General features: G+C 38.8%; 1 protein-coding gene across 11 annotated transcripts in view; it reads right to left on the bottom strand.

Moving 5' to 3' along the window:
• The window catches only part of KLHL32 (kelch like family member 32), a 214905-nt gene that overhangs the window by 159499 nt on the left and 43189 nt on the right, over window positions 1–12217 (bottom strand). For all 11 annotated transcript variants that reach the window (XR_004184570.1, XR_001901981.2, XM_021936810.2 and 8 more), the window contains 2 exons: window positions 10395–10482; window positions 1269–1449 (listed from right to left, as the gene is read on the bottom strand). Coding sequence is in view for 8 of the 11 variants with exons in the window: in XM_021936810.2 (XP_021792502.1) it covers window positions 1269–1449; window positions 10395–10417 (204 nt within the window). In the remaining 3 variants the exon portion in view is untranslated. The remainder of the gene's footprint in view (window positions 1–1268; window positions 1450–10394; window positions 10483–12217) is intronic.

Raw genomic sequence — 12217 nt, 5'->3', positions numbered from 1 at the left:
TACTTTATGTCCATATAAGCAGCAGACTATCACGCTCATTAAGAGTCAAACATGGATTTCAATTCCAGATCTGCCATTTAGGAACTGTGTGACCCTTATCCTCTGAGTTAGTGCAAATTACTTAGTCTTTGTTATTGTTTCCATATATGCAAAATGGTGATTTTAATAGTATGTATATATATGTGCACAATGGGTTGTTGTGAGGATTAAATGAGATATGCATATAAAATCCTTTGCTCACCATGTGAATCACAAGAAGTGCTAAATAAGTGGCATTTAATCAGCTTCACCATACTGTGTACTTTCATCTTCAAGAAAAACAGCAATCTTATTACCACATATAATTTGCTGTTGGAAATCAGCCCCAAAGCTCTGGTAAACAAGATGTGTTTTCATTAGCCACATGTACTGACCATGAAGGTCCATTAGGCTTTTTAAATGAATCTCTGTCCTTGGAGCAAATAATTAGAAAGCATTAGGCCAGGCGCGGTGGTGTGTGCCTATAATCCCAGCACTTTCGGAGGCCGAGGCAGGTGGATTACTTGAGGTCAGGAGTTCAAGACCAACTTGGCCAACTTGGTGAGACCCCATCTCTACTAAAAATACAAAAATTAGCCAGGTGTGGTGGCGTGTCCCTGTAATCCCAGCTACTCAGGAGGCTAAGGCATGAGAATCACTTGAACCCAGGAGGTAGAGGTTGCAGTGAGCCGAGATCACACCATTGGCACTCCAGCCTGGATGAAAGAACGAGACTCTGTCTCAAAAAATATATATACATACATACACACACACACACACACACACAGAGGTATATATACGTATATATACATATATGTGTGTATATATGTGTGTGGGTATATATATATAAATCAGAAACACTACATATACTTAAAGATTTTTAAATTTTAACAAATTGTCTTATAGCTTGGTCTTTGATCCTGAATCCAGAAGCAACCTCTCACCCCAATCTGCACCCCCACAGGAGCACTACAGTGCCACATTGTCTCATGGTGGTAAAGTGCCAAGCGCTCCTTGGCTCAGATGCGAGGGGAGGTCTGTTCTACATTGGAGGCACATCCAGGTGCCCTGCCCAGAAAGGACCCAATGGGGCCCCAGGACACATTCTACCCAGGAAAGAACAAAAGCCCCCACCATTCAGCTCTGGGGGTACCACATAATTGGCTCCTGGTTTAGTGACAGTTTGGGAAGCACTGTCATCCTCTCTTTATCAATATTTTAAGAGAAACAAACAAACTATGGTGACTTACCCGGAAATAGTCGCTGCATGCTGCCAGGACGGCCTTGTGAGCATGGAATTTCTGTTCCTCAGCAATCAGGGTGATGTCGCAGAGGATGCCATCACTCCTCTGCTGATTCAATGCTGCCAGGACACTGTCATTGTGAGATTCGGAGTGGCACAGCCTCTGGCCTGTCAGCATTTCTTGAATACTACAAAGGAGAACAATCAAGTCAACGTTTTTCCTTTTACCAGCCCTGTGGGCCGGCTGCTCTCTCATTCCTTGAACATTGACTAAGGTAACACGGGTTCCAGTGCACTCTATGAGTGTGACCATCTGTTCCCTCATTTTCTTTCTCTCCACCATTCTCTTGTTCTCCCTTTTTCTTATTCTCTCTGCTCCCCTCCCTGCAGGGTCTTTCTCTTTTTTACTGGTGCCTCTCTTTCTGCATTTGTGTTTGTGTGTGTTCATCTGTGGCTGCATACTGACCCAGGTCTCTGGACCTGCAAGCCTCTGTTTCTGGGCCCCGTCCCTTCAGTGTGTGAACATCTCTGAGTGCAAAACTTCCTCTGGATGTGTATCTGGGCACGTGTACATGTGTGTGTGTGACCCTTCCCACTCTGTCCCCTCTCTCTAATTCCCTGATTTCTTCCCCAACTTTGTACCTTACCATGTCTCCCACAGGACACAAGACTGTTAACACATACAAGAAAACTGAGCAAATGTTAGTCAGGACAAAAAGGGCTGCAAGTGACCATTCCATGTAAAAAGCAATTAAACCAAAGAAGCTTACTATTAAACTTGGGAAATTGTGCACCATAAGAGCATCAAAAGGAATGCGTTGTAAATGATAACAAATTTAAAGCTGAAAGTAAAATTTATCTATTATCAGCCTTTAGTTTCTATGTGTGATCATTCTACTAGATTTATGAATGACTATATAATTTTCTTTTTGTTTCTACTTTGTGAGATTGCTAATTTTACCCATTGTGAGACTTACCTCTTCACTCTCTACACTAACCTAAGACATTTATCCTTATGCCCTTTCAAAAGTCCTAGGTGAAGCTCTAGATCATTCTACAATAATACAGAAGTAATGCCATAAACACAAAATGCAAACTTTCACTTTATAGACAGCTATGGATATTTTCAGCTTACGCCAATGGGAATCTACACAGTGCTCTGAAATCTCAGAACCGGTATTGGACTAAGATGGGTGATCTGCCAGGAATAGGTTACTCCCAGAGTGAAAACAAGGGCCATCAAGTCCTGTTTCTGGCCAGCAGGTTCATCTCAAAGCTGAGTAAAAATACTGTTGGGATGATTGAACATTGCCTCTCCCATGTTGGTAATTCCTGTATCCAACCCCTTCCTCTGAGTGTGAAAGAGTTTCTCAGGGGAGCCAGAGTTGCCACCAGCCTAGTCTGCATGGTGGGTTTATTTGGCAGGGCTCTGCTCAGCCTGTGGTGCCAGTTGGCTGGTAAATTACAGTTAGGTACAAATCACTATCTTAAAATTAACCAAATACTTCCTGCGAAATGCCAGAAGGCAGTCATTAAGCTTTATTGGACAGTTTTGACTGGGAAGCATCAGAAATGTCAGAAATATGGAAAGAAAAAACCTTGACAGACGGTGATGATATAGGAAGTTCCTGTGGGAAGGTGGGAGGATTATTTTCAGTTGAAGTGTAGCAGTGAGTTTTGAAATGGTTACTGTCATTGAATATTCATCTAGTAGCTCAAGCCATAGGCAGACTTTAAAATCAGTAATTAAAAACCTCATTCAGAAGCATAAATAATTTTTTGCAAATTTCTATGCAAAGTCTAGAATGGAGATTAATTAGCATCACTCAATTAATTAGCATCTCAAATCAAGAAATGGAATAGTAATAGAAACATTGTATCAGCCAAGTAAAGCTTTAAGATAGTCTTTGAAAAATCTTTCCTAAAAGGATGACTTTTTAATAGATTTGAGAAACACATAGTGCTCACCATGTCCCATGAACTATTCTTAGTGATTTACAATGACTAGTTCATGTAATCTGCACAACACCACCATGAGGCAGGTACTATTATTATCTCTATTTTATAGATAGAAAAACTGAAAGTCCAAGATCAGGTATCTTGAGAACATATCACCAAGAATATAATAATGTAATTCCTCCTCCTACTTAAAGAAAAAAGAAAAAAAAAAAAGAGGCCAGGCGTGGTGGCACATGCCTGTAATCCCAGCACTTTGGGAGGCTGAGGCAGGTGGATCACTTGAGGTCAGGAGTTTGAGACCAGCCTGGTCAATATGGTGAAATCCCATATTGGGGTTTAATTAATACTAATAGTAATACTCTGTTGTATTGTATTGCATCAATACACAAATTAGCCAGGTGTGATGGCGTGTACCTTAATCCCAGCTACTCAAGAAGCTGAAGCAGGAGAATTGCTTGAACCCAGTAAGTGGAGGTTGCAGTGAGCTGAGATCATGCCGCTGCACTCCAGCCTGGGCAACAGAGCGAGACTCTGTCTAAAATATATACACACACACACACACACACACACACACAGACACACACAATCTGTAGAAGAGCTGAAAAATCTATGCTTAAGGGGAAAAATCATGAAAGTCCCTATTAACTTTATATTTATATTATGTATAATGAATCTCAATGTCAGCCTTTTAGAATAATATACATGAACAGAACAACATGACAAAGCAGTAAGAAATATTTGAAATTTTGCTTCAAAAACATGTATCTTCATACTGTGACTGAAAGTTTTGGGATAGAAAATAGATTCTAATTATTATAACCATAGAAAATAGATTCTAATTATTATAACCTTAGAAAATATATTTGAAACATTCATAACTTATTTTCTCCATTTTTATATTACCTTAAATGTTAAATAAATGTATTTCAAAATTTCATTTGTAGTGGAACAGAAGAATATATTAAGATAATTGCCTTAAAATGTTTCCTTACTCATTTTCCAAATATAGTGCCACAATTCCTGTCCTTATTATTAAGATTGAATTGGTACTTGCATTATATATGTCTATTGAGAGTGAATAAATCTTACCAGAAAAAGAGCAGCTGTAAACTGAAATTTGGCAAAGAATAAAAGACTCGGCTTTGAAACAATAGTGGTGCTGCACAATTTCACAGGATCATTCAGCTGGGCTTGAAAATTCAAGCTTCAAGAAAACAACAAGCTAAATATTTAAGACAACAGTTGGCACAAGATCCCAAATATTTTGGAACCAATATGTTAGGGATCCTTAAAAGCAGAAACAAATACTCTAACATTTGGCAAGAAATAAAAGCCTCTTAATCAACAAATCATTATTGTATTCTGAAAGTAACTTCCCACTCAACTCTTGGATGTAAATTTGTAAAACATCTCAACCCTCTAAATGTTAAGGCACACATGGCCACAGAACATAGCTGGAAGGGAGCAGGCCCACTTCACCAAGTCAATAGTCATAAACCAGGGAGGAGATAAATCAAAGACTGTAATGCACTATGTCTAAATTAAAATGGGGAGCTGACACATGCTTGCAAACAGCTCCCTCAGCATCTAGAACATATATCAAATTAGCAAACTAAGCCTCTCAACTTAGAGCAATGTCCCTCAATTTTTTTGAGAAATAAAGAAAAAGGAAGGAAAAGTATATCCTAAAACTTCTAAATTGCTGGAAAAAAGACTGAAAGCAAGAGCCATATTTCTCAAGGAAACACAGATTTGAGTGTCATCCTAAAACTGGAAAAGGTCTCCCACAGAAGCAATGCTGCCACCTGAGAATTCATCAGTGAGTGCAGAGAGTGTCCTGGCTTCCCCAATACAACCCCTTTCTCTCAGAGATGCCCTAGAACTGCATCAATACAAAAGAGTATGTGCTATATTGATACTATAGTAATACTCTATTGTATTGTATTGTATCAATACAATAGTAATAGTCTATTATAGGGATACATCTATACAGTGGACACTAACCACACATGGTCACTGAGTACTTGAAATATGACCAGTCCAAATTGAGATGTACCATACATGTAAAATGCACAATGGATGTCAAAGACAATATGAACAAAAGAAAGCAAAATAGCTCAATATTTCTGTACTGATTACATGTTTAAATTATAATATTTAGGGTATGTTGGGTTACATAAAATGTATTTTTAAAATTAATTTTACCTTTTTTAGGGCCAGGCATGATGACTCACACTGGTAATACCAGCATTTTGGGAGGCCCAAGCGGGCAGATCATCTGAGGTCAGGAGTTCAAGACCAGACTGGCCAACATGGTGAAACCTCATCTCTACTAAAAATATAAAAATTAGCCGAGTGTGGTGGCACATGCCGTATCTCAGTTACTCAGGAGGCTAAGGCAGAAGAATTACTTGAACCCAGGAGGCAGAGGTTGCAGTGAGCCGAGATTGTGCCACTGCACTCCAGCCTGGGCAACAAGAGTGAAACTCTGTCTCAACAACAACAAAAAATAATAATTTTACCTTTTTTTAATATGGCTACCTGAATTTTAAAATTATAGATATGCTTCTCATTATGGTTCTGTTGGATACTCTATGAGTTCCCAGGGATATATGTCCCTCTATTTTTTTCCACCTGAACACTATAAGGGCTTTAGGCAACCCCTATCAGACTGCCTGTGCAAACTGCTGTTCCTGTATTTCACAGGGCCCCACGTAGGCCCTCATGCAATAGTGGAAAGCCCCAGACTCTCTGAGCAGAAGACTGCTTTTTAGTATCGTATGTCGGTATCCAGAAATGGGGAAATAAATAAACGAGGTCTCAGGAAAGACGATTATTCGTAACTTTAAGCCTTTAACTTTCATTCTGGAATTGATCACAAAAACTAATAAATCAAATGCAGAGAATGATGTTCATTATATCATATTCCCTACTCATACTGAATCACTGCTTTAGAGCAAATTGCTACCTCAGCTACCTCAAGGTCATAGAGTTAACATTTTTGGTCACAGAAATCCTATAGGGTTTGATGTTCATGGAAAGAATTTTGATGAAGTTCAGTCAGTTTTAAAGTTGTAAATTCCAAAAACAGCTATATGGTTTTAAACATCTGCATTTCAAATTTTAAAATCCAAGTCAATTTCTATGTCAGTGTTTACCTACAACCTGTATATACAAAAAATATGTAGTCGTTTTTAAGTAACACTACCAATAAGGTGTTACATACTTACATATTAAAAACAACCAAGTGGCATAAAGATTCTCATTTCTTAAGTAGGCTACTTTATACAAGAAAGAAAAAGACTGGACAAAAAGTCTGACAGTAATAATTATGCATAATTATCTCAATTCAGTCTATTGGTGAACTATCAAGTAAGTGTCTTAAATCACTTTATGTAGTCAAAATATTTTCATGAAAATTAAAGACATTAATATTTTTAAAATTCTATTTAAGGTGGTAGGCTATTAAAGGACCCTGTAATAAAATAATGTTATTTCTATAGAACACTTTATAATTTATAAACACTTTAAAATGAACTTGGTCAATTAATAACAATGGTCATAATAATAAGCAAAGAAGATACAATATGCTTAGACAATTATTAAATAATGAAAACTCTGTAGAAAGGAACGTAATTATAAATGAATAATTTTGTTTCCTTCCTTCCCTCATTCATTTACCCAGCAAATATTTATTAAGCCTGCGCCAGGTGTTGTGCTGGGTACCAGGGATAAAATGGTGAGCAAACCATATGTGGTAGCAGTCCTTAGCAGTCCTCATGGAACTTTCAGTACAGTGGGGCAGTTACACATTAATCAAATAATCTAGCCTCCCTAAAGAAATAATACTTGAGCTGCTGGCTGAAGGATGAGAACAAGTTAATCTGGTAAAAAGGAAGGTTTTCCAGGCAGGAGAACAGCAAATGCTATGATCCTGTGGCAGGAGGGAGCATGGCCCTTACAGAGTGTCTACAGAAAGTTAACAGCTAGGGATGAAGAAGAACGTGGTGCAGGTAAGCCCCGAGCAGCAGAAGCCTGAGCCCACTTGTGCAGGAATTCTGGGCCAGGGTATCCTAAGGGCAATGGGAAGTCACAGAAAAGGTCACTCAAGCTGTAGTACCAAGAGCAGTAGGGGAGACTGGGCCAGACTAGAGCAAACCCGGCCTGTGACTATGGTTCAGGTGAGTGATGGAGTTGGACCTTGGAGCCCAAAGAGCATTCGGATGAAGTTTCAGAAAGGTGAATGGGATTAAAAGTTATTTAGAGGGAAAATCTACAGGTCTTGGTGTTAGATTATATATGGAGGTGAGTGGGAGGAAGATTTCCAGAAGACGCCTACATTTCTGGCTTATACAACTTGATATTTCCAGAATAGGAAACAAATGAAAGAGGATCAGAATTGTAGAAAAGAATGATGATGAATTTGGTTTGGGACACGTTAAGTTTGAGTTGTCTTTAAGACATCCAAGCACAGATGTCAAATATGTAGCTTGATTCATGGATCTGGAGCTCAGAAAGGAGTCTTTGCTAGAAATGTAAATCTGCAACTCATCTGCATAGGGAAGGTGACAACACAGCTGTATCTCAAGAACGTGGCTGAGAAACAAGCAACAGTCAAAGGTTGCTGAGAATATATGAAAGATCGATTTGAAGCACAGAGGCAGGTTTGGGCTTAGTTGTGGGAAAGGATTGCCTCTTGAGTGGCAGGGAGTCAGTGGACCAGAAACACATACTAAAACTCTGGGCACTTTTTGGCTTGTTGAATCTAAAGATTTTTGTGGAACTAGTCTCTACTAGACAATATAGGCATGGAAATATGAATAGCTCAGTTCATCCGGATTGGGGTTTTCTCAAGCAAATGCATCAAAAATAAAGGAAATGAGAGAACTTAAGGGTTTAGCAACAGTGATAGAATCTAAACTGCTTAAGAAGGAAAATGAAGAAAGGAAAGACTGGATGGGTTGGTAGAAAGTAGCAGGGCCAATAAATGAGACATTACAGTGAGGTCAGAGTACAACCATAACAGGCAAGCTAGAAGGAGAGGAGGCTGCGGTGAGAGTAAAATGACGGATAGTGTGATTTCAGAAACAGAGTAATTACTGAAGATGACAAGGTCTGAGGTGTGGCTATGAAACTGGGCAGCTGAGTGCAGGGAGAAGGTCTTTGGAGACAAGCAGATTGAAGGTCCAAGGACCATGAAGCAGACACATCCTCCATGCTGACACTGAGGGCCCTGGGGGTACAGTAAGGGGTTCGTGATGAGGAGGAAGACTGCAAGCCAGGTGCCGAAGTACTCAGTGAATAAAAGACAATGACCCCGACCACAGTTAGGAAGAGGAGAGCCTGAGAGAGATAGAGAGCACCATCTTCAGAAGAGATGTTGTTTTTGTGGCTGTGCTTTCTCAATCAATCAATTTGTGGAGTAACGGTCTAGAAGCAAAATCATGCCCTGGGATGATGACAATCTCTCTACCTGTCCTTGACATACATGAGATGTGAGGAAATAACAATGCCACTACTTTGAGAGGACTACAAGGGAAACGGTCCTCAGAGGAGGATGGATCTCAGTGAAGTCTGAGACGAACAGAGCTTTTCAGGACAAGGAGATGATACAGCAGAAGGTGTGGTTGTGCTGTGACACTTCCACATGGCACAGTGAGAGAGTGTGAGAGGTGGGGAAGGGAGGGCTCTGGGTTGAAGCAGAAAAGGAGACAACATTATAGAGATGATTGCACTGTGGAAGACAGATGACCGTGGAATGGGAGTTGATTAATAAGAATGGGATGGCAGACTTAAAAGTAAAAACTTATTTTAAGTATGCACACTGATCCTGGTAGCCAGGAATAAATAGCTTGGCTGAGGTGGTGGCAGACAGACACCATGGTCTCCATGTGCTGTATTGGTTGGATGCCAGGTCTAGAGCAGGGTTTCTCAGCCTCAGTATTACTGACATTTTGGGCTAGATGTTTTTTTGCTGTAGGGGGTTGCCCTATGCATTGCAAGATGTTTAAAATGATTCCTGGCCTCTACCCAGTAGATGCCAATTGTATCCACAGTCCCAGTGACATCCAAAAACATTGTCAGATATTGCACAAAGTACCCTGGTGGTGAAATCATCCACCATTGAGAATCACTGATTGAGAGCAAAAGACTCACATGGGGAGTGCAGAGGCGTTACACCTGTTACAGCAATGTCACCAGTTCTCAACACATTTCTGGAACAAATCACCTCTAATAGCTTCAGAGTCATGGAAAGAAACTGGTCTCATTACTTAACAAACACCCAATTCTTAAGAAAAATGTATTCCCCAGGTTTATCATCTTTCTTATTATTTGCTCTGAAGGTATTTTGACTGTTCCCTCAGAGGATGATGCAGATTTACCTCCAGTGAGACTATTCAAATGAATGCCATGCATTTTCTCATTGGCTGCCCCTCAGTTTCTGGAATGTGCCAAGCTCCTTCCAGCCTCAGGGTATGCCCCCCTTCAAATCTCAGGTATACAGCCTGTCTCAGGAAGGCATTTTCTTGCTCTATCTATCCTGTACTTTTCCTTCAGAGCACTTTCACAATTATTTTTGCATCGTTACTGGTGTGCTTATTTGTTTAATGACTGTTTCCCCCATAGAATATACATTTTAAGAGGGAAGGAACCTTATCTGTTTTATTCATAGCTGTGTCCTCAGCACCAAACAGAGTACTTGGCTCAATTAATATCTATTAAATAAATGAATTATTAAAAGGAAAAGTTGTGAGCATTTTGAGAATAAGCATTGTACTCCCCAAAGTGATTGCCTTAAAGGAGGCTCTCTCTCTCTCTCTCTCTATATATATATATATACACACACACACGTATGTATAATTTTTTTATTCTTTTTTATGTCATATACCTTTATAGTAGCATACCTTTGTCTGAAGGAAGCATCCTAAATAAGAAAAAAATATTAAAAAGCAGTATGATTCAAAGAATCAGGAAACATGTTTAGGTTTGACAAATAACTAGGTCACAGCAGTTAGTCCTTGTGCTACCATAGTAAATTCACAAAAGCTCTGACTAGTTTGTTGATTCCTTTAAATATGCATTAAGTCTCTGCTCTGTGCTTGATCCTGCAACGTGCAATGCACTTATTTCAGGGCTCACTACAGCATGCAAGGACACATCCTGCAGGACATACCTGAGGCAGCGTTCAGACGGCATTTTCCAGCTGGGTTCCTCAGGTTCTCAGCCTTAGAAGTGTGCAGAGGAATCAGCAAGCATTCCAGCTGAATAAAAAGACAAGAGAAAAGGGTGCATTGAGCTAAATGCAGAAAAGCACACTTTAGGTCTTCCTGATGCTAAAGCTTTTGAATTCCAGGGAGGCAGCTTGGAGAGTTTTACTGTCCACATAAAACATTCTGACACAATGCTCCTTTAACAAACAAGTAATTGTTCTGGACATTAAAGTTTTTTCACTTTATTGAAGCTTCAAGGACTAGGAAGTAAAATATGTTTGAGAATCAACAATAGTAATTAAGTGTTAAAGTAAAAATTAAAACACCAGATGGGATGGCCAAAGGAAAAAACTAAGATTTGATAAACCACAAATCTAAACCACAAATACTAGTTGACTTGTCATTTATAGAGATTTCATTTTCCTTCCAAATATGATTAGTGGAATTAAAATCAAGTACCTCATGGCTAAGTGTCTATAGAAATACAATTTTCTACTCAAGAAGCAGATTTCTGAAAAGTAGGTGGAAAAAATAACATAGAGAAGATAAAAATTAGTAGGAAATGAAAAATGGATTCTTATAGAGGCTTCGATATTGCATAATTGAAATATATAACAGGATGCAGTTGTCAGGCTTGAAACTGCTCCTTGGCTATTCAAGCACGCTTACTCATTTAGTCCCTGCCTCCATTCCTCGTCTTTGCTTTTCATCATTGGAGTAACTCTGACTAGAAAAATAAATTATTTGAATAGTCTTGGTCCTGGTCCATGACTACACTTTACAACCCTCAGTAGAGGTTCTAGCTCCCATTTTCTAATGCACCCAAGTGGCTAAATTAATTAGAATCTGGATAAGTTAAATAGGCTTCCTTCTGTCTCAATTTTATTTTGAAAAGCAGTAACAGGATGAAAATGCTTATGAAAGGAAAAGGTTAAGCTGTGCCTATTTCTGCTGATTTGTATAAAAGAGAGAGCTACGATTTACAATCTGACCGAAATACAATATTTGTTATATTGTATACAAACCCTCAATTGGTATGACCGCACAATACTTCACATAGCATACCATCGTTGGTTAACTATTCCATTTTATTGAACATTAGGTTGCTGGGTTGCTTTGAATATTTTTCATACAACTATATTTTTGTTTCTTCTTTTCTTTAATTATTAAAAATAGTATGTCTCTACTTTCATTTATTTCTAATTTAAGTCTTAACGAACCTAAAAGTGAGTGTCATTTTTAATTGCCCCATTATGACTGAGCAGCATGGGCAGTCACAGTAATTCAAGGCACGTTGTTTAATTAGCCAAGAGACTTGCTTAGCAACCTAATGTTGCTACAATGTCCTTTCAGAAACTAGGTTATAAACTCCAGTCTTTTGTCGCCTAACACAAACTCCAACAGGCATGGACACTTGAGCTTTAAAGCTGCAAAGAATATTTATTACTACAGGGAGGTGTAACACCTTAATCTTTCTGAAAGTCCAATGTTTTTAAAACACTCCCAACAACTGAATGGAGAACAAAAATCCTAAAGTTAAAATAATCTCAAATTAAATGGCACATCTAACTTGATATGTTTCATTTCAAACATGATCATTAAAAATAATAAGATAGATGAAATTTTCTTTTACAGACATTTATCGTTTGGAGACCAACTCATTAAATCAGGTGTTTTCTAAAATTGTTGAATTATAAGCCACTATATACTACAAAGCTTAGGAAACTGGACACCATTTTAAAGGTGAATTAACTAGGTGCCCACCAGTGGTAGACCGGATTTAAAA

Source organism: Papio anubis, chromosome 6 (assembly GCF_008728515.1).
Source record: "Papio anubis isolate 15944 chromosome 6, Panubis1.0, whole genome shotgun sequence".
NCBI lineage: Eukaryota > Metazoa > Chordata > Mammalia > Primates > Cercopithecidae > Papio > Papio anubis.
The sequence above is the reverse complement of the archived record's forward strand: the minus strand, read 5'-3'. Positions and strand labels throughout refer to the sequence as shown.